We start from the raw sequence: 27,951 nt of genomic DNA on the forward strand, positions 1-27,951 counted from the left end.
TTATATGCAGGCAGTGTTTATGTTGCAAATGTACAGTTGTAATATGTTTTTTTTGGGCTGCAATAATTATGTTATAATAATTTAGTACTTTATGCAGTATTGATGTTTGTGAATGTGCTGCATGGCATCCACCACCAGGTGATGCCGTTGAGTAAATCTAGCAAGTTTTGAGACAGAATTAGTAGAAGAAGAAGAAAAACAATTCTTGTTCTGTGGTTATTCATTGCAGTTAGTAAAATCGCGTTTCGTCAACATCACAGAAAACGTGCTGGCGAACTATAGAGAACAAAAATATGCTCCTTTGTTTTTGTTGTAAAGTGGACAAATAAAATCACTGAAAGTTAAATTACGTCCCAGCATCCGTCTCTGACTCAGTATACATAATCAAATTAAATGTTTATTGCTTATTTTTGTATTTAACAAACAGCTGATTGTAACGTGACGCACAGGACACAAACAGCCTTATCCTGAATCAAAGCCTTGTTATTGTTGGACCCATCCACCTTCCCTCCCGCCCGCCTGCTGTGTGTCTTTTTGCTCTTTAAACTACGTCACCACACTCCCGGTGCACTTTCTCGAAGCGTTTGCTGTTGCCGTGGATGGGTTTACATTGTAGTTAATGGAACGCCTGGCGGGTTTCATAAAGGGGTGTCTTGTGCGGTGGAACCGAACACCGACTGCCGTGACAAAGCCTCAGTATTTGACGCCCTGGGAATTAAAACGGGCTGTCCATTCGTAAGAATAGATAAATACCTTAACGTCATAAAAAACTGTCAAATGTATACAATGTTTTGTGTTTGTGTAACTTGGACGTTACACAACAGTACAGGTACTATTTACGTCAGTGTATTACTTTACGCTCTTGTACGTGGAATTTGTTAGAAAAGAAAGCAAAGTGTGTTGTTGTTGTAGTAATGTTAGTAATAGTAGTTGTTGTAGTTATAGTAGTCACAAAAAAGTAATATAAAACTAGAATCACTGCCTCGTGGTTGTATGCCTCAGCCAACCAGTCAAGATGCAGTTTACATCCATGTCTGTCGGAAATGTCATCACTTCATCATTTAATCCTTTTGAGGCAGCTGCAAACCATCCCCCTCACTAAGATGAAAAAAAACACTCATGCACATTGACAGTGTAAAGTTTGACATCAAAATCTAAAACAGAAAGTGATTATGCTTATGTTGTGCTTTTATTTTTTGCAAACCATACTAATCACTCTCTGTCTCTGAGGTCCACTTCCTGGAGGCGTGTTTTCATGGAGTGCACAGGTGGGAATGCAGTCACAGGTCTCCAGCTGCCATCAATCACCTAGTTAGACCAAACCAAGTGGCAGGTAAGAGAGAGGTGTGTAGGTAGTGGGGTAGTTGGAATTGTTTGATGGTTCTTCAGTTTATTATGCTTCCTAGTTAACTTGAGCTAGACTGTATAGTCATGTGTATTTTATATATATTAATATTGTGGAGGTTTATTTGTAGGTACGTTTAATTCATTTATTTTGTGAGTGTTCGGGTGCCCTTTATTGTTGGGAGGGTCCATTGGTAGTTAGGCTAGCTGGAAAAGCTGGCTGTAATTTTGAGAGCTAATTTGTCAGAGCAAGGTGGAGGTCAGAGAGTGTGCTTCTTCAGCCGCCGGAGTGTGCTTCACCTGTGAAAAACCTGTTTCACTGTCCAGCAGCCTGTCTGCCATGGGTGAGATTGTGAAGTTCTTTTTTGTCACTTGCTGAAAATCACCAGTGAAAAACAGAGCTCCATGAAAAACTGTCATCGGCTCATCTTTCAACCGAGTCATACACCTGCATCCCACCTGATTTTTCCATCCTGGTTGTAAGGACTTACCACACTTAAAACCTTACAATCCTGTTAGACATTTCTGTGAAATTGTCATAATTAGCATATCAATTCTTGAGTTATGGCCAACAACATGTCTTGTGAGGTGCCAAAAACATTCTGCCTACTGCAGGTTTAAGGCTCAAAGTTTGGCACAACTGAGGGCTTGGACGCTTTGAGTGACAGGTGGGTGCTGTACCAGGTTGCTAGCTGCTAGCTGTGTCACCAGGGCCTGCCTCAGCTGTAACAACGCTCCACCTCTTTGGTGGCCATCTTGATGGCCGGAGCCACCCACTTTTCAATGGCTCTTCAGAAACCTATCAAAAAAGTCAAAGTAAATGTCGAAAAATTTCACCAAAAAAAGTAATTCTATCGTATGTCGAAAAATGTCATGATAAAATTCAAAGTATAGTACGTCAAAAAATTTCATGAAATGATATCAAAGTATAGTATGTCGAAAAATTCATAAAAAAAGTCAGTCTAGTTTGTCAAAAAATTTCATGAAAAGATGTAGAAAATTTTCACCAAAAAACGTCCTAGTATAGTATGTCAAAAATTTCACAAAAAAATAATTATATAGTATGTCGAAAGATTTAATTAAATTATATCAAAGTATAGTATGTCAACATTTCATTAAAAAAGTCATAGTATAGTATGTCGAAAAATTCATAAAAAAAGTCAGTCTAGTTTGTCAAAAAATTTCATGAAAATATGTCATAGTATGTGGAAAAATTTCATAAAAAAGGTCATAGTATAGCACGTCAAAAAAATCATGAAAATATGTCATAGTATAGTAAATCGAAAAATTTCACCAAAAAAATGTCGAAAATTTCATGAAAAGATTTCTTAATATAGTGTCAAAAAATTTCCTCAAAAAAGTCATAGTAAAGTATGTGGAAAAATTTCACAAAAAAGGTCATAGTATAGTATGTCAAAAAATGTCATGAAAAGATGTCATAGTATAGTAAATCAAAAAATGTCACCAAAAAAAAGTCATAGTATAGTATGTCGACATAAGTCATAAAAAAGTCATAGTATAGTATGTCAAAAAAGTCAGGAGATGTCATAAAATGTCGAAAAAAGTGATAAAAGTAATATTATACTATGAATTTTTCAACATACTAGACTGACTTTTTTATGACTGTTTTAGACATACTATACTATGACTTCTTAAGAATATTTTCAACATACTATACTATGACTTTTTTTGACATACTATATACAATGCCTTTTTTTGATACACTATACTATGAATTTTTTCGACATACTATACTATGACTTTTTTGCGACATGCTATGCTGTGATTTTTTTTTAAATACTTTACTTTGACTTTTTATGACTTTTTTTCGACATATATGCAGCTTCCACTCTTCTCTGAAGGCTCTCTAAAATATTTTTGCTGCTGGGATTTGATCTCATTCAGCGATAACAAGGTCAGACACTGATGTTTGGTGATAAGGCCTGGCAATCATACACCATTAAAATTCATCCCAAAAGTGTTGGATGTGGTTGAGGTCCGAGCTCTGTACTGGTCCACACCATTCAAAAAGGACTGTAGACCATTAGTACACAGTGTATTTTGGACAAGAAGTGTACGGATAGTTAGAGTTTGCTATCTTCATGGTTGTCGATCATGTTTTTAATGTGTTTGTGGGCATGCTAGTGCTGAAGTTTGGATAAAAAATGCACTTAGATTTTAGTAATTTCACTGTAAGATAACTCATGTTCATGATGAACTGCAGTTATGACGCATGTGCCAGTCTTAGACAAACCATCTGACATTCTCTGGAAGCATCTAAACAGACGGATCCCACTGAACTAGTGCCACGTAAACACATTGAAACTACTTATGAATGTGAAATTTCCACATGGAGCATAAGGGTCTAAATAACATGTGTGATGAGGGAACACACTATGTATTGTACACAAATTATACTGTACACACATTGGTACTTTTGACGTGATTGATAGAGGGGGTTCCTATTTGGATTGGCCGACACGTTGGCCTCTCTTGAGTGCACACTGCGATAAACGCACAGAGCTGACCTTAAAAGCTACATAATTGTTGAAGAGCAGCTTGTGATCCTAAACATTATGTTCAGCACAAGCGCCATTTAACATATGTTTCATTTGACCTACAAGGAAATCTGTCTATAGGGCAAACCTTCTACTTCATATTATAATATATTAATATTGCATTATGTTTTTCACAATGTCATTGGTCATTTCTCCATTTAACACATGTTGTACCGCTGTGTTTTCTACTGCAGGACATTTTAAATATCAGAAAATATAAGTTTACACTGCAATTAAAATTGTTCGCATGCCAAGGACATTATTGGTGGAAAGGATATGTAAGATACCTGATTTACGTTGAAATCTTCTCCAATTCCAGTGTTAGATATTAGCCACATCAATGTATGATCAATAAAAGTATTGGTTTCTTCAACAATGCCTTTCAATTCTAGGGTTTCTTTTTTCAGATGCAGTCAAGATGCATCACAGTCACTGGTGCAAACAAATGAATTTATTGAGAAAAAAGAAAAATCAAAGCAAATACAAAACACTTACATAACTGTCCAAAGCTCATCACCATCATGATGATAGAAAAGATATGTTCGGTTCTATTTATTATTTTTTTTTCTCAGTAGCTGCACATTTTAAATCTATGTGGTGCTTTTCTTGACAAAAAGCAATCATTGTAATTAATCTATCTTTGTATTTACAAATGATGTAAAAACATTAACTTTGTTCACAACATTGTCTGCACCCAGAACACAACATTTAAGAAGCCGTTTTATGGTACAAATGAATGGTGGTGGTGGTGGGAAGTGAGCCGCTTGCTCCTTCCAGCTGCAGAGAGAGAAGTGTAGCATGAAGCGGCTTCATCCTTCACCACTCTGCGTGGCTTAGGCTCTCTCTCTCCTTTCTACAGAGGAATACAAATAAAAATAAAAAAACAAGCATCCCCCTCTAGGAAATCCCCACTGTCTTTAAAAAAAGGAAAACGCTTGTGCGTCTTACTTTCAGGCATCACCCCACAGCGTACTGCACCCTCACCTGACCGCCAAGTCTATTATTTTTAAAAGCTGCATTGTTGCCTCGTCTTTTAAGAAAATAGTATGTTTCTGGAAAGCTGCAATCTGGGAATCGACTCCTCTGTCGACTTTTTATTTTTTTTAAAGTACCCGCAATCCTTTGGTTTTTTCCAGCATGACAGCAAGCCATCAGCTCCTATTAGGATTAGTGGCCTGACATGTTTTCACACACTCCTACCCTTTAGCTGCTCTCTGCCGACAGGCTCGGCTCTGCCAGCGTGGAGAAGAATAAAAAGAGCAGGATGAGAGCGCTGCTGCTACTTCCAGCAGAATACAGTGCCTGTAATGCCAGGAGAAGAAGCCAGGTTGGCTTTTTGGAGGATTGCAGGAGAAGGGGGGATGTGGGGGGGTGTTCTGGTGGGATGAAGTTAGGACACATTACTTTTATATTTTTGCCATTTGCTGTGCAACAAACCGTTTCAGCAGAAAAACATTGCTCCCAGCATCCCCCCCCCCCCTCTCTACAGCTCCCTACTGAGCTACATGGTGCACCGGTGGCACATTTCATCACAGCCAGGCATGGTGAGATGGTTCCTCTCTGCCTCCCTTCCTCATTTGCTCTCTGATTCAACCCTCTACCCTGTAATCATCTCTCTTATCAAAGGTGAAAAGAACGGGTCCTTTTCAGACTCAGCGCTCCTCTCTCCCCTCCGCTGCTTTATTATTGGTCTTTGCCTTTTCATTCTTTTTACACAAATTGTTCTCACCGGTTCCACAACAGCAGGAAGTCTTTTTTTGTTTTTTGTCGAGTTGAGAGAGAAAAAAAAAAAAAAAAAAGATCCATCAACCTGATGTGAAAAGGAAGCCAAACAACAGGAACACTTGCCACTGTGCTGACAATTCACAGCTTAGATAATAACTACAGACTTATTATTTCCCTGCAGTTTTCAGTCCATTTTCCTACAATCAAGTGTACGTGGTAATTTAGCAAGGGGACAATGGGAATGCGTGAATTGCGTATGGCACAGGTATCACAGCTCAGAATAATACATATGAATAATCATTATAAATGTCCCTTCATCCTCCTCCTCTTTCTATTTATCGAGTAGTCACCTTGGAAAGCCATTTGACATAGTTTGTATTCTAGCGTGCCATCGTCTGTTAAAGTAGTCTCTCACAGCCGTCGCATTTGGTATGCCTGAGGAAGAGCGTACGCGGAGCAGAGCAGCAGAGCAACTATTTCCTCTCCCTCCCGCAGTCCGCACGTCCGCTCCCATTTCTTTGTTACAAAGCTGTTTGAATTTTTGTGCACCCTCCCTCGGGTGAGGAGGAACGCCAGGCGGAGGAGCGCGAATGAGAATAGGAAATCACATGAAGACGAGGGCGCAGTAGTAAGTAGAAAGCTTGATGTCTTACAACCCACGGAGCATTGAAACTTGAAACACCCAACCAATACAGAATTACTCAACCCAGTGAAGGACACATTAGCAGAAGAAAAGAATAATAATCTCACCCTGCAACCCAGTGCTGGTCGAAACACTTTTTTTCCCCCCATACAAACATTGACAGAAGCTGTGTACAGCCAGGCAGCGAGAACACAACGTGCCCACTCTATACTTAAAAATCCAAACTGTATTATATGGGCTACTCAGTATGATCCCACTCGTCTTCACTGTCGTATCATGTAACAGTGCAGAGTGGAATATATGCAAGAGTCCTTTGTTTAATTACAAAGATTAAATTCAGCAGCAAGGTGCTAAAAATACATTTCATGTGGCACTGATTTGCTCAGGTATAAAAAAATAACCTGGCCAAAATTTTTTTTTCGTTTCACATTTGAGGCCTTCAGCTGACACTCATCCAGAGCAGCTCACAATGAGTGTTAGAAAATAGAGGAAATTTGGGGGTTTTGTGGCTGTGACTGGAACTGATTTTTCTGACAGTGAAGCTAAGCTCCATCATGATGAGTAGCCCGGCTAGAGAGTGACGTTCCGAAGCCTTTAACCTGACTGGCAGGTTTGATAACGTCTGCTCCTGCAAAATTGTCATCCAAGGTAGAGGGAGCGCAGAGCGACAGGCTCTTTTCACAGGGACACTTTCATATGTCTGTTAGGCCACCATGTTGATTGACGGGGCTCATCAACCAGTAAATACAACACTTTCCGTGTCAGTTGTCAGCGAGTGAGGCGCGCGGAGCGATCTCTCTGTCAGTCAGTCAGTCTCTCGCAGTTTTCTCGCCTCGGTCGTCGCTAAGCGTCTTCTAATTGATTGTTTGAGGGTGGCCTGTTATCAGGGTCCTATCAGTTTGGTCCATGGTGCGTCTGAGCTCAGAGGTCGCTGGCCTCCGCTCGCTCGTACAGCGCCCGCAGCTTCTCAAAGCGAGGCCCCCACTCCCCGAGAGTCTCCTCTCGCCTTCCGTCCCCTCCTCCTCCCCCTCCGACATCCCCGCCGCTCCCCCCGTCCAGCCCCGCCGAGCTGAAGGAGCTCAGGGAGCCGGCGGGCGAGCCCCCTCCCTCGGTGGAGAACACCTGCAGGGAGTCGAAGGGCCCCGTGTCGGGATGCTGGTCGGCGTCACGGATGATCTCGCACAGGTAGCGGGCCAGGTCCTGGCTGGAAAAGGACAGGGAGCGGCGTGCCAGCTGGGAGGGGCGGGCCTGGCCTTGGGCCGGGAGTCTGGTGGGGGGGACATCCCTGCGAAGGCTGGCGGTGGTGGTGGCGGTGGAGCAGGAGGACGCCGCAGAGGGGGGCAGGGTGGTGGAGCTGGCTGTCCGGCTGATTGGGTCCAGAGGCTGGGCGGAGGGCGGGACGGGGGGCGCCTGGTGGAGGAGGTGGTGGTGGTGGTGGTGGAGGGGAGGAGGAGGGTGGTGGAGGGCTCTGGAGCGGCAGTACTGGACCGACTGGGCCGGGCTCGGCTGGAGGGACTTCTGCAGCTCCGCCATGTCGTAGGCATTCTGGACACGCACATGCAGAGGAAAAGTCCAAGTTAGCAAAAAGACATAGCAGCAAACACAAGAACGAGCCAGAGTGAAAGAGGGAATGTTTTGCAGAGAGAGATGAGGAAGAAAAAAATTAAATGTGACAGAGGAGAGAGCAGAAAAATGAAACGAGAGCAGGAAAACAATCAGCTCCCCCCATTACGCTTACTGTGAATGCTCCACCTATTTAAGTTTCGAATCCATCTCCATTTACAGTCTCGGAGAAGGCATCGTAATTTTGAGTATCCGTGTGTGCGAGAGACCAAAAAGATAAAAAAAAAACATGAATGGAGGTGATTCAGAAAGGAGATGAAGGGCGTCTCTCTTTCCATCCCTCTCTTTTATGCACTGCTGCATTGGGGTTTAGGCGCTGCCTTTAATTTCGTATACTGTAACAGCCAATCACTTCAGTACTAATGGTTTCCACCAAAACAGTAACCACGGCAGCAGAGATGAAAAAAAACAACTAAAGGATGTAGTAGGAGGAGGAGGAGGAGGAGGAGGAAGAAATGGTACACACGGAGGAGGTGTGGGTCGCTTTGTAAAACTGATTATGTGATGAGTGCTGATTTTTCCTCCAGAGAGCTTTCAAACAAGACTCTTGAGAATTAACCGCAGCATCTGCTATGCTATAGGGGATCAGGACTGTGTATGTGTGTGTGTGTGTGTGTGTGTGTGTTGGCTGCAGGTGATTTACAGTACGGAGGACGAGACCTTGAGGGTTTTTGGATACTGACAAGGTGTTATGACAATATGTGCATGCTAGTCATTGTTCTACCGTGCGTGTGTGTGTGTTCGTGTGTGTGCGGCCACATGTGTTTGTGCCGATCAAAGCTGTGATATTATGCAAGCTCTTGAGTACTGTTGAGTGCTTGTGGGTTATAGTGGCTGTTGGAGACAGGAGATAAGGATTTTGCGTGGGCCTAATTAAAACGCTAGCACACACACACTCCTGCTCTCCTATCTTTGTAAGGACCCTCATTGATATAATGCATTCACAGCCCCTTACCCTAACCTTAACCATCACTACTAAATGTCTAGCCCCAACCTCTTACCCTAACCTTATGATCACACCTCCGGTCATATTGTGTATCTATTTAACAATATATGCATTTTTTTTTTTTTTACAAAAAATCAGTTTCCAATCATCTTTTCTTCCTGTAAAACCAAAAAGGACGTGTGCTTACCTAAGCTAGTACCAACTAATTTCAACAAAATCCATCCATCTATCCATCAATCAATCTGCAACAAGGGAGGTGTGTGTGTGTGTGTGTGTGTGTGTGTGTGTGTGTGTGTGTGTGTGTGTGTGTGTGTGTGTGTGTGTGTGTGTGTGTGTGTGTGTGTGTGTGTGTGTGTGTGTGTGTGTGTGTGTGTGTGTGTGTGTGTGTGTGTGTGTGTGTGAAGCCTCAGTCCTCTGTAGCTCCGTATTGCTCTACGATCTAAGCCCACTTTTAGAGGCCCAATCCAATGTGAAGGACTCAACTTAAATCCCCTGTAGAGTGGATAGCTTGTCATTTCAAATTACTTTATCAGCTAATGTCACGTAGCAACCAACGCCAGATCCATGCAGCGTAGCTAAGTTATAGCTAGTTGACCTACCGTAGCTTGCTTGCTAATGTTATCGCTAGCAAAATACTGAGTTGATTTGTTTGCTAGACAAACGGTGTTAATTTTAGCCAACAATAAAGGATTGTAATGATACAAAGCAAAGGTGTATAACTAACGATTGCTTTCTAATAGCGATGCAAGGCAGGGGCAGCCAACAAGCTAACTGTGACCTGAGCTAAGGTTAGCCAGGTAGCTGTAACTTAGCTATGCGGCATGGATCTGTCGTTAATTGCTTCGTAATGTTAACGGAAGTAATTGGCAAACAGCAAGCAACTCAGTATCATGCCTTTGAAGAAGTGAGGACTGGCCAAAATGTCCTCACTTTCCAAAATGTCCTCACTCTGTTGGTTAAAAACATGTTTCGGTCCTCACTATGTAACAAGTACAAGAACATGTATACACACACACACACGCACACACACAGTGGAGGATTCTATTCCAAATTGAATTGACTGGATCCACCATAAAACTGCTACTTTGCATTCACTGCTGAGTATTTCCATACAAAAGTGATGTTCCAAATTATGCAGTTGCAAACATTTCACCTTCATGCAAGCACATGTGTGTATCTGAGAGGCGTACCTGGTCCTCCTCGCCGCCTCCCTCCTCGTCATAGTTAAGGACGTTCTCTCGGATGTCCTCCCAGCCGTCGTGGTGGGCTGAGACGTGGTAAACGCCCTCTTTCAGCCCTTTGTAGCTCCTCCAGCGAGTGTAGAAGAAAATTCCCAACAGCAGCACTGGAGTGGAGATAGACAGTTGTGGAGGCTCATCAGTGTATGCATTAGATCTCAATGATTAAGATCCTTCAGCCAATTAAGATATGGCCCCAGGGAGACGGGCTGTTTAATGGGGTTGGCCTTCAGCATCATTTGCCAAAAATGTGAGCTGAAATATGATGAGTTCCATGGTTCAACTGATAATGATGCTTTAGGGTTCAAGCTAACAAGAGTTATTTTACGGCTGCTATTTGACAAAATGTATTTCAAGGATTTTAAGGAGTGTTTTTTTTTACTTAGTGATATGTTGGGGGGCAGCAGTAGTTACAAACTTCCCATCAAAACTGAGTCAAAAACCTTCTAAGCAACAGTCAAAGATTCCCAGGGCGGGCAAAATTGAGTCTCTGTGCATCCCCAGGAGACCGTTTCCATTTGAGCAGGTGTTTTTAGCAGCTGAATTGGCTACAGCGAACAAACTCTGCCAACTCCAGCAGATACGGAGCAACACTTTTTTTTTACGATGCAATAAAAATGCGTGAGGCTTTGTTTTTTTTAATTCATTAGGCTGTTTTGTATAATTATTTATATATAATTTATCATATTTAGTTTTATTCAATTTCATGCCTTGCACCACAGGGTTTTGCTTAAAAGCACTTTGAAAAAATTAAACTTTATAATGCCTTCATATGTTATGTAACAGACATATTACAGGTTCATGTCAGGTAACATGAAACAAAAATACAGTACATTCAGAAGACATAAATGTACATTCAGACGTATAGGTATTTAGGCTTTGTTTTAAGAGATGTTGGTCTTGTGTAATTCTTGTCTTTAGATGAATTTGTGCTAAATTATTAGCTACGTTTAATCTTTTGAATTCTTTTTTATTGAGAACTGACAGACATAGAGCTTGAGCACCAACAGAATTTTTGTAAAAATATTTTTTCTTGTTATTCATTGAAATGATTTAACTTAATTTATGGTTCACACAACTGATAAAGTTGGCCTGCGCTGTGAAAATAGTGTAAGGCAAGTGTTTTAACATGCTATGCTAATTAAGGGAAAAAAAACATAGATTTTGTATGTTGTAATTGTTTAAATGAAGGAATTTGCTTAGCGTGTGCATCCATCGCAGCAACTTTTCTTCAAACATATACTTTTATTTCGATACATCTTTTCTATATATTTTCATTCCACTTCTTTTCTTAACTCACTGGAGGCTATTTAAGATGCAGATTGAAATGATTCTTCACATCCACATTACTTTACATGCATTTACCAATATCTCTGTAATTAAGGGCAATTATAAGCGTGTGATTGCATGACAGGCCTTGCAGGCATAGAACATCCTTCAGATTATAGCAGACGCAGGCAGTAATAACAGTGTTAGGTTGTAAATTACATACATAGATTCATAGATTAATGCTAACGATGACCCTGGCCAACGGAATCACAGACAATTAGTGGCCTGGCGTTTTATTAGAGCTACTTACACCCCCTTACTAACTGACAGTTGTAAATGTGAAATATACACAATTAACATGGATATCTGAGATTGCGGGAGCGGTTTACTCTGATTAAAATTGTATGTGTGAGAAAAGAAGTGGAAGAGCTCGGAAAAAGTGATTGCTTTAAGTTTCACTTTTTCATGTTGAGGTGATTTAACTTATGTAAAAAGCAGATTGTAGGCAGCAGCACACACACACAGACACACAGTTCGCCCAATCTGCATGTATTTCCCACTCTAGCGTTGCTCTGACCTTTTTCAGATGTCTAACAAATCCCCATTGCCTTGTCTCATCCCTATCACCTCTTGCCTTAGTTAACGCTTCACAATTCACAATTCACTAGCCCTTCCATAATATTAACCTGCTTTACACCCACACACACTCACGGTTTCTTTTTTTCTTTTTCCTAGTTAATTCAGCTGTGCTCAAATCAAACAACTGAATCAAAAGGACTTTTTTCACACCGCATGAACTGCAAAAGGAGAAACTTGTAGAATCTGGAGTGCAATGTTGAGATAATATTTAATAATTTACAACCACACATAATAAATTGAGCCTAACTGAATTATTTTCGGAGTCATCCTTATTTTCAAATCTATTTTTTGCAAAAGGCTGTACATAGGAGACCTGCCGTTTAATCACATTTGAGAACAGCAGCAATCACGTACCGCAAACGATTCCAACTGGCAGCACTATAAATACACCGGCTGTTCAAATCCTATTAATCTGAGATAACACATCAATGTGAAAAATCTGTGATCTTAAACAGTTCAAACACATCTTTTAAACACTTGCTGCTCCTGTCTCTCCTTCTCCATCAACCTCTGCTTTTTCATAATCCACACATCTTTCTCCTACATCACAACTAAAACCCGGCAGCCAATCCATCATGTAAGCACACCAAGAGACGGCACTCAAACTCCCCGTGAATTGATAACACCCCATTAAACAGCCCACCCTCTGACAACTCTGTAAGAGTAAATTCACTCAGCCAGAAACCAGCTGCACAGTACGAGAGGCAAAATCAATGTTCATTTACTGTCAACTTGTCCCCCCTTCACCACAACTCCGGCGTCTGGCAGATTTATAAGATGAAATTGTTTCAAGAGATTCACTGTTTCATTTTCAAGAGTGGCGTTATGGCTTTTAATGGCAGTCAACAAGAATGGGGGGGGGGGGGGGGGGGAAGATAAAGAAACTGAAAGACAGACTTTTATTTTGGCAGTAGACACATGTGGCTGACTGTTGCAGAGAGCGGCCTTGATGTTAGAGAGGCAGTGAACTGGCAAAAACAAGGTCGAAGGTTCAGTCCCCTGCCTCGACTGCAATGGTCCTCATTTACTGTGGGGTGCCCTGAGCTTCCCAAACACAGAAAAACAGAGTGGAGAAGCAGCTGGTCCAGCAGCCTGGAGGTTTACAAAGTCGGTGATAATATGAGGCTTTGAAGGGAAACTTTGCGGATTTCAAACTAGCTTTGTATCATTACAATGTGGAACAATGTTTAACTTCCTTTCATGTTGCCAGCACCCAGAGATCCCCGCTTATTTGTCAGCAAATGTCAAAAAATATCATCTGACTCACAGTTTTCACAAAGATTCTGGCATTCACCAATGTTCTCTTATTTGAGATTTGTTCTTAAGTAAGCACATAATCTTTGCACACTCAAGAGCATACTTGCACACATTTGAGTGCTGAAATGTTAGCGCAAAATAATTGCAAAATGATTGCTTTTTCTTCAATTATACAATTGGATTCAAAATACAATTAGGTTTATATTGTGTGTATTTAATTATATGGTATATTTTTGTTATATTTTTTAACAATTAATTTCATTATTTTACAAAGCATTATGGTCTTTTAAAATAAATGCTAGTAATAGCATCTTTTTTGTTATTTTATATTCTCTACTGATGCTATTAAATATGACGGCTCGATTGGCGTTCACTTCCTGCAGAAGCACCTCCACTTCAAAATTGTCTTTTTTTTTCTTTTTTCGTTTGAGGTAGGAGTAGTAGTGGTAATTTATTTCGGTCCTTCGGACAATTTTCCAAAAAGAAAGCACATAAAAATACATAAATACATAAATTAAAGGGAAAAGGTGTAGGTTGAAGCTTAAGCTTATTATAACTACCCAATATGCCTTAACCCTTTCACTACTAGGTTTACAGACACAAAAACAAAGTTCGAAACGTGTCATACAAAATAATAATCATACGTCGGTTTTATATGTGTTTGCCACCTTATTTTTAAACATTTTCTTTAATTTGCAAAGTGAACTACTCATTTTTAATTCCTTATTTTAAACAATAATCTCTCTAATTTCAGACAATCTCTGAATACAGTTAGGAAGGAAAATTATTTTGTGCTTTTTACATTATCTGTGCAATTTTAACATCAACTAGATCACAAACTTTTAAAGCATGTAAGTTAATAAGTAGTGCATCGGTTGGTTCTTAATAATTAGATCGGACTGTAAACAATGAGAACGCGCACAGAAGAGGAAGTCTTGGCCCAGATATCCCCCGGCTACACCAGTCAGCCTTTTATTAATATCATTCCTATGTTTTACTTTTTTTGCTCTAATATTTTTTATCTGTTCTGTTTGTTTATTTCACATTTTTTTTATCTGGTTTTATTGTTGGGTACTTTTTCTTTTCTTCTAATTTTAAGTGTTTAATTGTTTCTTCTTTCATTTTCCCATGTAAAGCTCTTGAACTCTGTTTTAAAAAGTGATGCATTAATCAATCAATACATCAAACTGTACTATATCTCTCCAGTTTCTTAATATTCCTACTTTTTTCAGAGGATACCATGTGCTAAAACAAAAGAATGTGTTTTTCCTGTTTCAGTGTGACTGACACAAACTAATTAGGTTACAAAGTTCTGCTATAAGATAGATACCTTAGGCTATGTGGATGTGCAAACAAGCAACACACTTCACATGGACTCCATTAAGACTTGCTTTTTCTCACTTGGGTGAGAAAATATACAACAACATGAAAAAAAGCCTGTATGTGATGTGAATAGAGGCAAACAAAGAAATCGGATCTTGAGCTGCTGTGAGGACGACTGTACTCTACTGCATGGATCAATATCCTCTGTGCATTAGGGCTTAGGTCTATATGAGGGGGGAAATACAGCCTATAGACTGATGCGAAGAAACTGCAAATATAAGAGGTCTGATTCTGCTTGGTGTAAGGTGGTGGAGTTTATGTCTTTATGTGTTTACACCCCACTACCATCTGCAATGTGTGTGTGTGTGTGAAGAAGTGGCTAGTGTGAGCTCCATGGGGAAGTGAGCAAGGAAGCTGGAGGTCAGGGCGTACAAGATGAATCTGCCCTGTTCAAAGGCCCTCTCTAGAGGGCAAACAGAGAAATGGAGAATTTGATCGGCATTGTGTGTGTGTGCGTGTGTGCGTGTGTGTGTGTGTTTGTGTGTGTGTGAGTGAGCCTGAAAAGAGATATTATGTGTTTATTTGTTTACACTGCCTCCAAGGTCCTGTGGTCTCTTTGACCATCACTCCTTTTTTTGTTAACTTTCTCACTCTCTCTGCTTAAATCGTACTCTTGCCTTATACTTGACCCTCCCTCTGTTCTACCGCCTTTAAAGTAATATTCAGTTTTTTTCATTTAAAGTGCTAAATGCGAGATCGGGATCATTTTTATTGCACCCGCACGGCTCTCAACATGACAACGACTGAGCCGGTGGCTCGCAGCTAACGCCTTACATAACAAATAATTGTTTGCTGCTATAAAGGTAGGGTTGGTAGTTTTGTTCAAAGAAATGTATTTGTTATATTTGTTGAAATTGTAATTAAATTGCGTAAATAAATCAAATGCTCTGTAAAAAAATAAATAAAACAAAAAGATTGGACGGCCTGCCTGCCTGCCTGCCTGCCTGCCTGCCTGCCTGCACTCATTGCACATCACTAGAGTCATCCACAAGCTGCTAGCTGGACAGCTGTGAGTACTAACAATAGCCATGTTTGTTGTTTACGTTCATAATGATAATTTTGTGGGAGTGGCTTTGGAGGGAGGCCTGAAGGGAAGGGCTGACAGTGTTACCGACTTATTCGCTAGATTTAGCGACTTTTGGAGGTAGTGCTGCTAGCTACTTTCACTGGAAAAGAGTTGGCTACATTGGGCTTTGTTTTTCAGTTGGATTATTTTTAAAATCTAGTGTACTCTTGCTAGTTTGTCAGCATTACCGACCCTACGCTTGGATATCATATAGAGCACTTTTAAATAAATGTCCGTTAAGTCACTATCGCCGAATGAGGTAACACAATGGTGAGTGAGCATATGGCCCGCTGATGAAAGCCCTTGCATTTGCAATATTACGAAGGGGATGTCTGTTGCGACATTCTCAGGAAAAATAAAAAAGCGGCAACGCTGTTTGGATTTCTGCAAAGTGAGATCCAAAAACACACCTGCAATCAGCGCTCATCGCCACAGGTTCCGCCAAAGACAACGAAATGGAGATATTCAAGATTGTAACAACAAACGACCACGATAAATCAAACCCTAATCCAGGACCTCCAGCAGGTGCATTGGGCAATCTGCATCATACTAAATATTACAAAATTTCACCTGAACCAATTTACTTCCACAAGTCATTGCCACAGTCCAAAAAAGCACTGGAACGGTTTGAAACGAACTGATTTTGAAGGAACAAGTCCCAATTGCCAATGACCTTGGCAAGCATTGTTAACTACTAAAAGGAAAATTAAATTGAACGTCCTTTAGTGGCTTCTCAAAACATCCAACGCTGCCCCTTTATTCAGGACCGGAAGCACAATGAGGCAGCATGCGGCTATCTGATGAGCAGGGAAATCCATTGTGTTTTCAGCAGTTGAAATGGCGCTGAATGAGAGTGTGATGGAATTTCCAGTCAGACAATCAATATCCGAGCTGCCCAGCAATGAGATCAGCGTCTACAGTATGAGTACATCGACGCAAGTCAATAACAAAGTATGGATTCTAGCCTCATCAAATTATAATTTTACTGCAGCCGTCTCTCTCTATCTCTCTCTACGCGTTCAATTTATCACTACTCTGTTTCTCACTGCCCTTTTTTTCGTGCTAACTGATACAGTTTTTTAAAGGCCAGTACCAATATGTTGCTGCCAGTAACCTGTGATGATGTTTTCATTGGTTCCTAGTTTCAAATGACTACGTCTATAGATGATGATAGAAATTCACGGATCACTTCTAGATGTTGAGTCTCTTTCCAGCTCACATAGGAACACAAACAACCACTCGATTGCAGTCTTCCCACACAGACTATTCATTCCAAAAATGTAAGTAAATATGTCCCCAAAGTTCTTTTGATTTGTATCACCTGCTCTCCATGGAAACCTATGGAGAGTCCAAGGACGATATCATTTCAGCTTGGTCCACATCTGTTCTCTACCTTTCACTCTCTCAAGGTAGCTATGCTTAGTGGCACTTTCTATCGTCTCCTTTCTCCATTGGTCTCGTTATCGATCTAATGGTGTCCTTCCTCAACACAATGCTCCTCCTCTCGTAAATAAAGTCTCAACAGTGTCACACTTCAATATACCTGTATCTCAGCTGTGCTCTTACAAAGGTGCGGCTATCAATAGACCTTCATCCTGCCATGCACAGCAAACCCAGGGACATTTTGAATAGCAAACAAACAAGTTTTAGTGAACTTTCTCAGTGCAGGTGTGAGGCTTCAAAATAGATGGATTTTTTTTTTTTACTTCACAAAGTATATTTAATTGTGTGTGTGTGTTTTCCCTGCATACCTCAAATCAGCATGGGTCTCGAATCACTGAACTTTGTTTGTCGAGTTCAGGTGTGAATTCACCTCCTAGGGAATGTGGAATTTCACATCGTCCAAAGCAGCTACGGAGTTGTTCAGAGATGCATTTGGCCGCATTACCGTTAAAATATAAATGCAATGAGCATCCATTCCTCGGACAGCAACTGCAGAGATGAACTGTCAACGGACGGTTACGTTTTGAAGAATGTACTACACTGTGAAGATAATTCTCCATCTGTTCTTATAGTGGCTGTAATCAACATTATTAACTTTTTTTTAACAATGAATGAAATGTATATTGTGGTATGGGTCACTTGAAGTGACAAGCCTACAGAGAATTATCACATGGGTCAACCAACTGTTTGTGCACCGTGTGAAACTAAAATTTATATTGACTGATTTTGTCACGTCAGTCTTTAGTCACGTGACTCATCGGTATCGTCATGAGTCGCTAGTCAGTGAAACTAACGTCAACCACGACTGTTTCCTAACCCTACCTAAGTGTTTGTGTTGCCTTAACCTAACTTCCTGTGAAAACAAAAGTTTTTTTTGAAAGGACACTATGCATGCAAGGATTAATATTGACACGCTGTCCCTGGTCCGTCCAAAAGTAACGCAACAGGGATACCCTGTGTAGTCAGTCTCTGACAAAAAAAAACTAAAACAAAACAAAGTAACCAGCCATGTGGCTTTTAAAGGGGACATATCATGCTAAATTTCAGGTTCATACTTATATTTTGGGTTTCTACTACAACATGTTTACATGCTTTAACGTTAAAAACAACAACATATGAATATACATGTATTCACCCTCTGTCTGAAACGCTCTGTCTTAACGGCTGTCTCTTTAAACCCCCCACCTGAAAAAGCCCAGTCTGCTCTGATTTTTTATGACATGTTCCTTTTAAATACAGTCATTTTTCAACAGGATCAGGTTATAGGAATTAATCAAAGTTTAGAGGTGTAAGTTTTTAGTGTTATAAGTGTTTTTTCTCTATAAAACAAAGGCAATGAAGACATTTCTATTCATAGACCACTTTTTAATGAAGTATTGGGCTAATGCATGAAGGTGTCATAGCCAGGTACTTCAATTATGAGAAGCCTGGTTAAGATCTCAAAATTGCTATTGTAATATATGGTTCCCTGCAGCCAATCATACCGTGAAGATCAGGTTCATGTTCCATTCGTAGCAATAATTAACCTCTAAAGATAGAGGAGATGGACATTTTAAGCACTATGCTCCCTGTCATAGTGCAATAATGATCCCATAATTGTTTGAAGAACATTCAGACGTTAATTAACTGGCCAACAAAAGCCTCTGGTATCAATCCAAGTGAACGTTGAGATGAACTGGAACACACAATGTGCAGAGAGAAGCACCATCCATCCATCCATAACAAAGAAACCAAACATCCAAAACCTGAAATCATCCAAAAATACCATCAGCAATCATGTTTTCTGCCCTGTCCAAAACATTCTCTATGCTGCTTAAAAGCAATTCTGCATCACAGGTATGTGTTATGAAAGTTGAAAAGAAAGAAATGCGAAATCTTCTCTCTTATTTTTCTGGTCATGGGAGATTAGGGTATGGCTGACGGTAAACTTTCTCAGATGTCAGATGAACACACACTGACCTGAACAAAGACATAACTTTCATAAAGTATGGATGGAGAGGGAGTTCTGCAATTTCAGGGCGATAAACGCTTTCATAGTCAAGACAACACCTGCTGAACCAGCGTGAGGTGCCGGCGCAGTCCCAAATACACACTTGCCTCCAATTCTGGAAACAGATATCTAAATCACGTGAAGTTAATTAGTGAGTGATGTCTTTTTATTCAGCGTAACTCGGTGTGTAACAACGTTGTTCAAATTGTTAAACTGAATCAATGTTTAACTTTACCACTGATGTAACTTGGCTGGTGTTCTGCCTTTGATTTCCTCTTAAAGACTAATGAGGTAGAAAGTCGATCCATCTATCCATCCATTGTCTAACAGCTTATCTTGATGAGGATGTTACGCAGATCCTGAGCCCCCACCATCATTGATTGAGAGGCGGGACAAAACACTAGATACAAGAGAAATAATCCAATTAAAGTTTCTCACCTAGAGTATACACTGAAATAGTGCTTCTGTGCATTTTCAAGTCTTTCACTGACTAATGCCAGTTACATACTACATGAGAATCAAACTGATTTGTTTTTTTTTACATCTCCCGATAGGCTCGGAAGTCCATCCTCGTCGCACTGATTTCAAATCGTAAATATTAAACGTTCAATATTTCCGATCGAATATCCTGTTGCATGTGGGGAACCCCGAGGACAGACGATGACGCAGTCACGTGGGAAAGCACGATAGCCAATTGAGAACCAATCTGACTGAAGCAGAAGGACAACCACCGCAACCAGGTTGATTTCAGAATACATGATGCTCAGGAACCACATTCACATGTACAGGCAGTTAAGAGTCTCCAGTGTACGTATCAGTAGAGAAGAAAGAATTGAACTGTAAAGTTATTGCCTCTAAATAAAAGATATCACCTAAAATGCACTGTGTACTAGACACTAAAGGAAAGAAAAATCAAAGCTATTTGAAGATTCTTTCACAAGTTAAATGTTGTCGTTCAGACAACAGTCTTATCTTTTCTCTAGCTTCAACATTTGTTTCCATGAAGTTGAATAATACTGGATGTGTTTGTGTGAGGAGGCAATGAAGGAAAGGGTCAGAACATGCGTCTTCCAGGCTATAATGACTGTGAATGCATACAGGAACCGCTTCACCTTCCTTGCACAGAAATAGCAGACTTCCCTATCCAACTAATTATCTTTGACTTACAGTGCATGGGTGGATCATAATGTACTCATGTCTTCCTCAGCAGCACATCCAGCTCCACATGGCTTAAGTGGGTATTAATGTACTTTCAGCTGGGGAGATTTGGGTATTCTGCAGAATATGAAGAAAGATCTGGTGGAAGACTCAATAAGGGGCTGTCTAGGCTGTGTTTAGTCAAGATTAAAATGGGTTCGGGCCCTGAGCTTGCTGCTGCGCTGTCAGACCACCGCCGTTTGGAGCACTTACGCAGCAAAGATTGACTTTACTCTAATCGTTTAAGTGAAATTAACTGTGTTTTGCTTTCGGGCATTGTAAGCTGATTGTCTTTGTCTTGATGCTGCTGTTTTAGGCAGATCTCTTGTGAAAAAAAAAAATTGTGAATTAATATGAGAGCAATTTCAATAACTATTGTAAAACTAAACGCTTGCACTTCAGACAAACCACAAGCAACCTTTTGTTGCTTGTTACACTGCTCTACTCCCTAAATTAAAGACATGCTGACATTTAAGTTATTATAGATCATTACAACCTTGAGGGTGATTCCAATTAATTCCTCTCGCATGGGTTTGCCCAATATCATCTTTGTGAAAGACTCATGAGAGTTACACTATATGACATACAATATCCAGCCCAGTCGCACAGCAGTTCGTGAAGTAGTCACAACATTTAATGCATTAATTTGTGTACATAGACAGACATTTTCTTTTCGTGATGGTCAGCACAAAATCAATTTGTATGTTATCCACGTAATTGCGAACCGGGAAGTCTAGAGATCGGCGAACTCCACATACGGAGGAGGTTGGGGTGGATGACTGGGTCAAAAAAAAAAGACTTTCGTGTTTGTGTCCTGTGTGAAACCAGAAGTCAAATTGATTTATTTGTCACGTAACTTCCGTTCTTAAGCTACGGCACTACTGGAGTTATTTTAACCAAAACCGTGATCTTTCCTTAAAGCTATCTAATTCGTTTTTGTCACGTAACTTCCGTACTTAAGTTACGGCACTTCCGGTAAACCAAAACCAGGATCTTTTCCTAAACCTAACTAAGTAGTTTTGTTGCCTAAGCCTAACCAAGTCAATCTTTTCCTAAACCTAACTAAGTAATTTGTTGTCTAAGCTTAACCAAGTCGATCTTTTCGTAAACCTATCTAAGTTGTTTTATTTTGAAAAGACTGGTGTGGAAATTGGCCCTTGCGTCACGTGTTGCTGGACATTCATCTAAAAAGGCACAGAAAATAGGTTGTTGAAAGTCGTGCTGAGCGTCATAAAAAAAGGGAAATTCGTGTCTATGTACACAAATCAAATCGATTAAGTTTCGTGTCTATTTCACAAACTGCCGTGAGACTGTGTTGCAATATCGGGTCGTAGCTCCACTAGATTTCAAGAGCTTCATTCATGGACTTAAGATGTGTCATGGATTCAAAGGCATTTTATCAAGCTCTTATCCATATAAAACTGCTTAGTGAATCGAATCCAACCATAACTCAATTCAAAAGAACTGAAACAAAACTAAAACTTCAAAGATAGAAAAAATAAAATATATATATAGGGCATGCATGAAAGTTTAACGGTGAGATTCTGACTACTGAAAATCTACGTGAGGGAATCAGATGGATTGTTTTCAGTGAAGAAGAATCCTCACTCTGAACTGCGAAACACACAGTCAGCTCACATTCATACTGAAGTGGTGTTTCTGACTTTAATCAACCATCTATGGCAGAGAACACTCTGAAGACACTGGCTGGCTGAAACTATTTTAAGTAGAGTAGAGAATATTAGAGCACATTACCGCAACACCAAAGTTTCACTTTGGTTTTTGGGAAAGTTGCTTACAAAATAACGTTAATTGAGTACAGTCAATATAATGTATGGCAGCAAACTTCCTTCAGCTGAATAGGTAGAAAACTGAGATTTTGGCTGTTGGGTGTAAATCCCAGAGACAGCTTGTCTGTGAATACCTAGAGTCCAAATCACTAAAAACATGTGACCAGAGTAAAACAGATCATATCAGCAGCATAACGAAGGTCGTCTTTTTCCAACTCTGAAACATTTCCAGAATTGGAGGTTTTCTTTCCCAAACTGACTCAGAGAAACTCATGCATGCATTCGTTATGAGCAGACTAGATTATTACAATTCTCTGTTTATGGGTTTTCCAAACAAAACAATCCAGAACTCAGCCGCACAAGTTTTAACCAGGACAAAAAGATCAGACCGCATTTCTCCGAAACCTTCATTGGATACCTGTTGCTTTCAATTCAAACACCTCCTTTTGGTTTACAAAGCTCTTGCTTCCTATAGAGCGCTTTCTCAGTCCGGAGAGATGGCCTTCAGTATTTGTGCACCTAAAGAAGTTTGCCTGCTCATCTTAGACTGACACTGTGTTCTTTTAAAACCAAACTAAAGACCTTCCTTTCACCTAAGCATCTCTTAAATCAACACACCGTATATGTGCAGCTTGTTCGTATGCGTGTATGTATTTTTATGTGTTTATTTTTCTCATCCATCTCGGAGGTAACTCACTATTTTTGCATTCCGCGGCTCTCCATTGGCCTATTTTATGTCAGTAAAACTTACTATACTTGCTATACTACTGTAAATGTTCAATCTTCCTCCAAACTTTCAACAATTCAAAAAGATAACCTTTGGAACACCTTCACCTTGGAGGAGGTTGGCATGATAGAATCAATGTGGCAATCACTGAACTGACTGCTTAGCTCATCTGGTAGAGGAGATTGTACGGATATATTCAGTATGTGACCAACATCTGTGTCCTTAATCTGATATCCTTCTCTAATCTCCACGCTCTGAGTCTGTGTGACTGCTTCAGTTCCCACAGAACCACCATAGTGCCCATTCTGTATGTTGTAGATCATCACAAATGAACCACAAATACTTGTAAAGCTCATCGTTTTATAAATGATGCTTTCATTTTTTATGCTGTGTTAATATCAGTAACTGGACTACTAGTTCACTTTACATATACGCTCATGGAAAGGTAGCGTTTACTCTTGTCAAGTCCTTTCTCAATGACTGAATGGAGAGCATGTCTGCCACCTGTCTCGGGTATTGTCCGCCATCCATTTCGTCTGGCACTGCTCTGATGATTAAAGCTGCAGTGGGTAGAATTGGAGCAAATATGATTAAAAAAAGTAATTTTTATAAAACGGTCACTATGTCCTGACAGTAGTGCATGAGACAGGTAATCTGGAAAAAATCATGTCCCTCTGTGACCTCCGTTGCTCCTAATGGCATCTGCAAGATTTCACAGACCGGAGGAAAACAACCAATCAGAGCCGAGCAGATATCTTGCTGTCTCTGAGCAGCTGTCAATCACTCAGAAACTCCCATCAAACGGTCAAACTCGGCAGTGCTGATCAAATATGAATCAATATTCTGTTACTGTAATGCCTATTTCTCGCATAAAATGTTTTCAGAATCATCTTGTAGTGTACTGTTTAGTTGTAAAATGAGAAAGTTTGTGACCCGGCAGCCATGTTGAGATCAGTTGAGGAAATACCAAGCACCGCCCACCAGCCGGAGCAAACTTTCTCATTTTACAGCACACTACAAGATGTGAAATCTGAAAACATTTCATTGCAGTAACAGAATACAAATTCATATTTGTTCAGCGTTTCCTAGTTTGACCGTTTGATGGGAGTCCACAAGTGATTGACAGCTGCCTCCGTTGAATGAACAGCCAATAGGAACGCTCTCTCTCTGAAATGACCTGTGATTGGCCAAAGTCTCCCGTCACGGGCTAGATTTTTAAAGCCTGAAAACAGAGCCATAAGGAGGTGCAGAAGTCTAGTGTTCTCTCAAAGCACTTGAATTACAATATGCTGAAAGGTCATTATGGATTTTTTGCCCAATGATGGCAAAAATATTGAGCATGAGGGTCTATGTGATGCAGAATTTTGTCATCGGACCATTATCACTTCAGCTTCAGTCTCACCTCTCTGCATCAAAATTGACACAATCTTTTTTCTTCAAAATTAAAATAAATAATTAAAGCGATCTGCACCGTAGCTGCAAGTATGAACATGTGATGGCGTACTGACATATTGACTAATCTAAACTTAATTTCCAGTTTTTAAAAAGCTATTTCATTATCTTCATCCATGATTTTGAAATAAAATTTATTTTCCCTTCTAAAATATAATATTACGGTCTGACTATAAATATAGAGGTTGCGTTAAAGAATGTATTCATATTTTACTTTAATATCAGCTCAAATTATCCTTACAGATCAGTAAAAATAGATCTGTCACTGAAATGAACTTTCACTTTCAAGTGAAAAAAATAAGACAGAAGATGCCTGCATTACTGTCATTTACTCACAGCTGTTCTGTATGTTACTATTAAATAGATGCATCAAATCTGTATTGTGTTTTCTGCAAAGGAAAGGAGCAGGAAAGATTCCAGATGTTTCCAGTAATACAGTCGTTATATGTCACTGTTAAAGCCACAGTAATACATTGAGTTAAGAATATGGTGCAGAAATGCTGAGAGAGAAATGGCTATAGAAACACAAGACAGAGGTGAAGAGGTCCATGTAGAAGCCAAAAATAAGCAAACTGAATAAATGAATTCCCATCGTTGAGCGCCAAATCAATATTCAAGCTACATGATAAATTCAGAAGGCTAGGTTATTAATCATTAATATTGTCAAGAGATAGCCAATTGGACTTTGACTTGGTGTGAGAGCTGTGCAGACATTTCTCGACTAGAAACTTTGTTCTGAACTCACAACCCCAGAGGAGCACCCTGGGGACTGTCACTGGTTCAGCACTGCCAGCCTCCCAGTTCCATCAATGGTGGAATAACAGAACAACTCCAAGACTTCTCTTTGGATGAAACTGTTCAGACCAGGGGCATTAACTCAACTACATTAATAAAAAATGGCAAAGTCACTGCATCTAATGTTATCTGCAACAAAATGTTTTAAGATTGTAAAAACTCATGCTGATTTTTTAAATTTTTTTATCCTTTATATTAATTAACAAGGCCAAGAGTCTAAAGCCATCATGCTAGCGGCTAAGTAACAACATCAGCATGCTCACAATTCAACGTTCAAGGTTCATTTATCATTGACATTCTTCGACACAAGGTTGCACAATGAAATTCAAGTTGTAGTCCCTTTATGCTGCACAAGTAAAAACAACAAAAAAAACTTAAAGGATGAGTGGAAGAGTCTGAGTCTGAGGAAAGAAGCTACTCTCTCGTTTGGTTTTACAACAGCGAATACTTTTATATTGTTTGCCCGACGACAGCAGGGTGAACAGGCTGTTGCTGGGTTAGGTATTGTCTTTTAATAACCTTTGGGCTCTGCGCAGGCACCTCACCTCACTGATATCACTGATGCTCGATAGATGGGTACCGATGATGTTCTGGGCGGTTTTAATTCCAGTCAGGATGCCTTTTATTGCTCTTCTGTATAAGTTGACAAGAACTTTGCAGGGACATTTTGCTTTTTTAAGTTTTCTTCTGGTTTCGGTTTCAGTTTCACTATCTTAGTTGACCATGTTACTATGCAAATGTCATTTGATCACACAGGTATCTGGTCTTAAACCAAAGTATTGGACACATTAAAGTATTGACCTGATGATGGCACTAGAGAAAAAGGAAGCGGATCATCAAAGATATTTAATTATATCCTGTTGGGAACATAAATGAGTCGGACTTCTAGACCACTTGTATTCAGGACGCCGTCCCCTTCCCTTTATTGTACTAAATGTCTATGTTCTTTCATGTATAGTAATGTGCCTATCTGAAAAACCAATTGCCTTCTGGGGACAAAAATAAAGTTGAAAGGTGAAATGTCTGTACTAAAAATTCATGGCAATCCATCCAATATTTGTTGAGAAATTTCATTCAATACCACAAATGTCAACCTCATGGTTGTGCTAGAGGAAAGTCAAAGGATCACCAAACTTAGCACAATTCATCCTCTGGAAACCATGAATATCTGTGCAAAATGTAAAGGCAATCCATCCAATAGTCCTATTGGAATAGACCTCAAGCAATTTAGACTCTCTTCAGTCACATGGCTATGATGCGGTAATTGCCATATTTTGCTGCATAACACCCTACTTTATATATGCTCACTTTTCAAAGTTGACCACACAAGACTAGACAATGGGATCAAAGAGAATGACTTTATATGATTTCTGCTTTAGAGTGGATTTTGTCTTTAATCTTCACCCATCATAACATTCTCGAAATAACAGCCTATTTCTCTTCAGCCCTGCATCAAGAGAGTTGCTGCCCTCCTTTTGTTCTTGCTATTCAAACATTTGGAGTCCGTACAAGCAATATTGGGTGAAGCCATTAAAAAAAAAAGAGAAAACTTGCTGCTACTTAAATTTCAGAGTGAGAAACGCTTGACCGATCGAGCGCAGAATGCTCTACCGATTGAAATTACTACCAAAGCCCCTGGAGCATTGATCTCAATTTCTGCAGGTTTGGGTAAACAGCACCTTATACGCCTACAAATCAAGTAATTAACACTGAAAACAGAGCTGAGCCTCAGCAGGATCAAGGTCGGATGTCACATTTAATATGAGCCCAAAGCCCAGTTTGAAGAGAGATAGTGTGGAATGAAGGTGAGAAGAAGAGAAGGAGAAATGATCATTTGAATTGTGTCTGTCTGGTCTCAGGGTGGGAAGAAAGTGCCCTCAGAATCACCAATGAGACAAGCAGACATGGCCAGCAGCAGTGTGACATTGGCACCATCCTTCTCAGCACTATGTATCTCCTGCTTTCCCATCTCTCGCTGTTTTGTTCGCTGCCTCCGCTTTGTAATCTTTTCAGCTCCCTCTTGTTTTCTTCTGGTACTGTGCCGTGTCCTGTTTTATTCTCTACTTCCTCTGATCTGTTTTCTTCTCTTGTACTGCGCCGTCTCATACTGCTCTTTACTGTTCTGTTGTATTGTCCTCAATTAAACAAGGGAACATGTCATCGTACTGACAACTCATTCTCGGTGTACGGCTGCGCCCGAGGCGCTTTCTCAGCAGAAGATCCTTTAGGAATAGGAACACAGAGCTAAAGGTACAGATATATGAATATTCAGCGGGCAAAACAGACAGGCAGATGGAAATAAATGTGGATTTTAACAATAAGACAACCAGACGCCAGTGCGTTGCAGTCTATTCACCCACAGGCCCGAGGAAATGCTTGCACAGTACCATCGCAGAAGTTTAGTATAGTCCTAACCTACAATTCCTCCCGAGACTTTCTGACATTCGGAAAACTATGGTCAGTTCATTGCTAGCTTTAAGCTATATAATACAGTTCTTTATCAAAGGAACACACAGATCCTCCAAACAAAGAGCCAACACTAGCAAAGTTGTTGTTTTATATACTCAGTATATACTTGTATATTCATGAACCCTTTTCATTGTTCAAAAGTTGCTTCCTAAGCTCTAATTCAGGAGTTGACAAAGTCTGCCACTGTGAGCCCCCCCTCAGACAAAACTGAGACAACTGTCCCCCCCAAATAACCCACCCAACCCAATATTTATTTATTTCATTAGTTTTTTTTTAAAGGTGATATTAATGGATTTTGTAATTTTATAGTGTAAAGTATTTGCATCTAGGGGATAATCAAGATCTGAGTTTTGGAACTACAATTCCTATGCTTTTGGGGATGTAAACAGGAAGTATA

The 27,951-nt window shown here is 40.1% G+C and overlaps 1 protein-coding gene across 1 annotated transcript in view; it reads right to left on the reverse strand.

Annotated features, from left to right (window-relative positions):
• Window positions 1-4,993: 4,993 nt before the first annotated feature.
• The window catches only part of LOC141783216 (neural-cadherin), a 335,373-nt gene continuing 312,415 nt past the window's right edge, over window positions 4,994-27,951 (reverse strand). The window contains exons 36-37 of the mRNA XM_074660373.1: window positions 10,030-10,184; window positions 4,994-7,815 (exon numbers count right to left, since the gene is read on the reverse strand). Coding sequence (XP_074516474.1) covers window positions 7,192-7,815; window positions 10,030-10,184 — 779 coding nt within the window. The 3' untranslated portion in view covers window positions 4,994-7,191. The remainder of the gene's footprint in view (window positions 7,816-10,029; window positions 10,185-27,951) is intronic.

Source organism: Sebastes fasciatus, chromosome 2 (assembly GCF_043250625.1).
Source record: "Sebastes fasciatus isolate fSebFas1 chromosome 2, fSebFas1.pri, whole genome shotgun sequence".
Lineage (NCBI taxonomy): Eukaryota > Metazoa > Chordata > Actinopteri > Perciformes > Sebastidae > Sebastes > Sebastes fasciatus.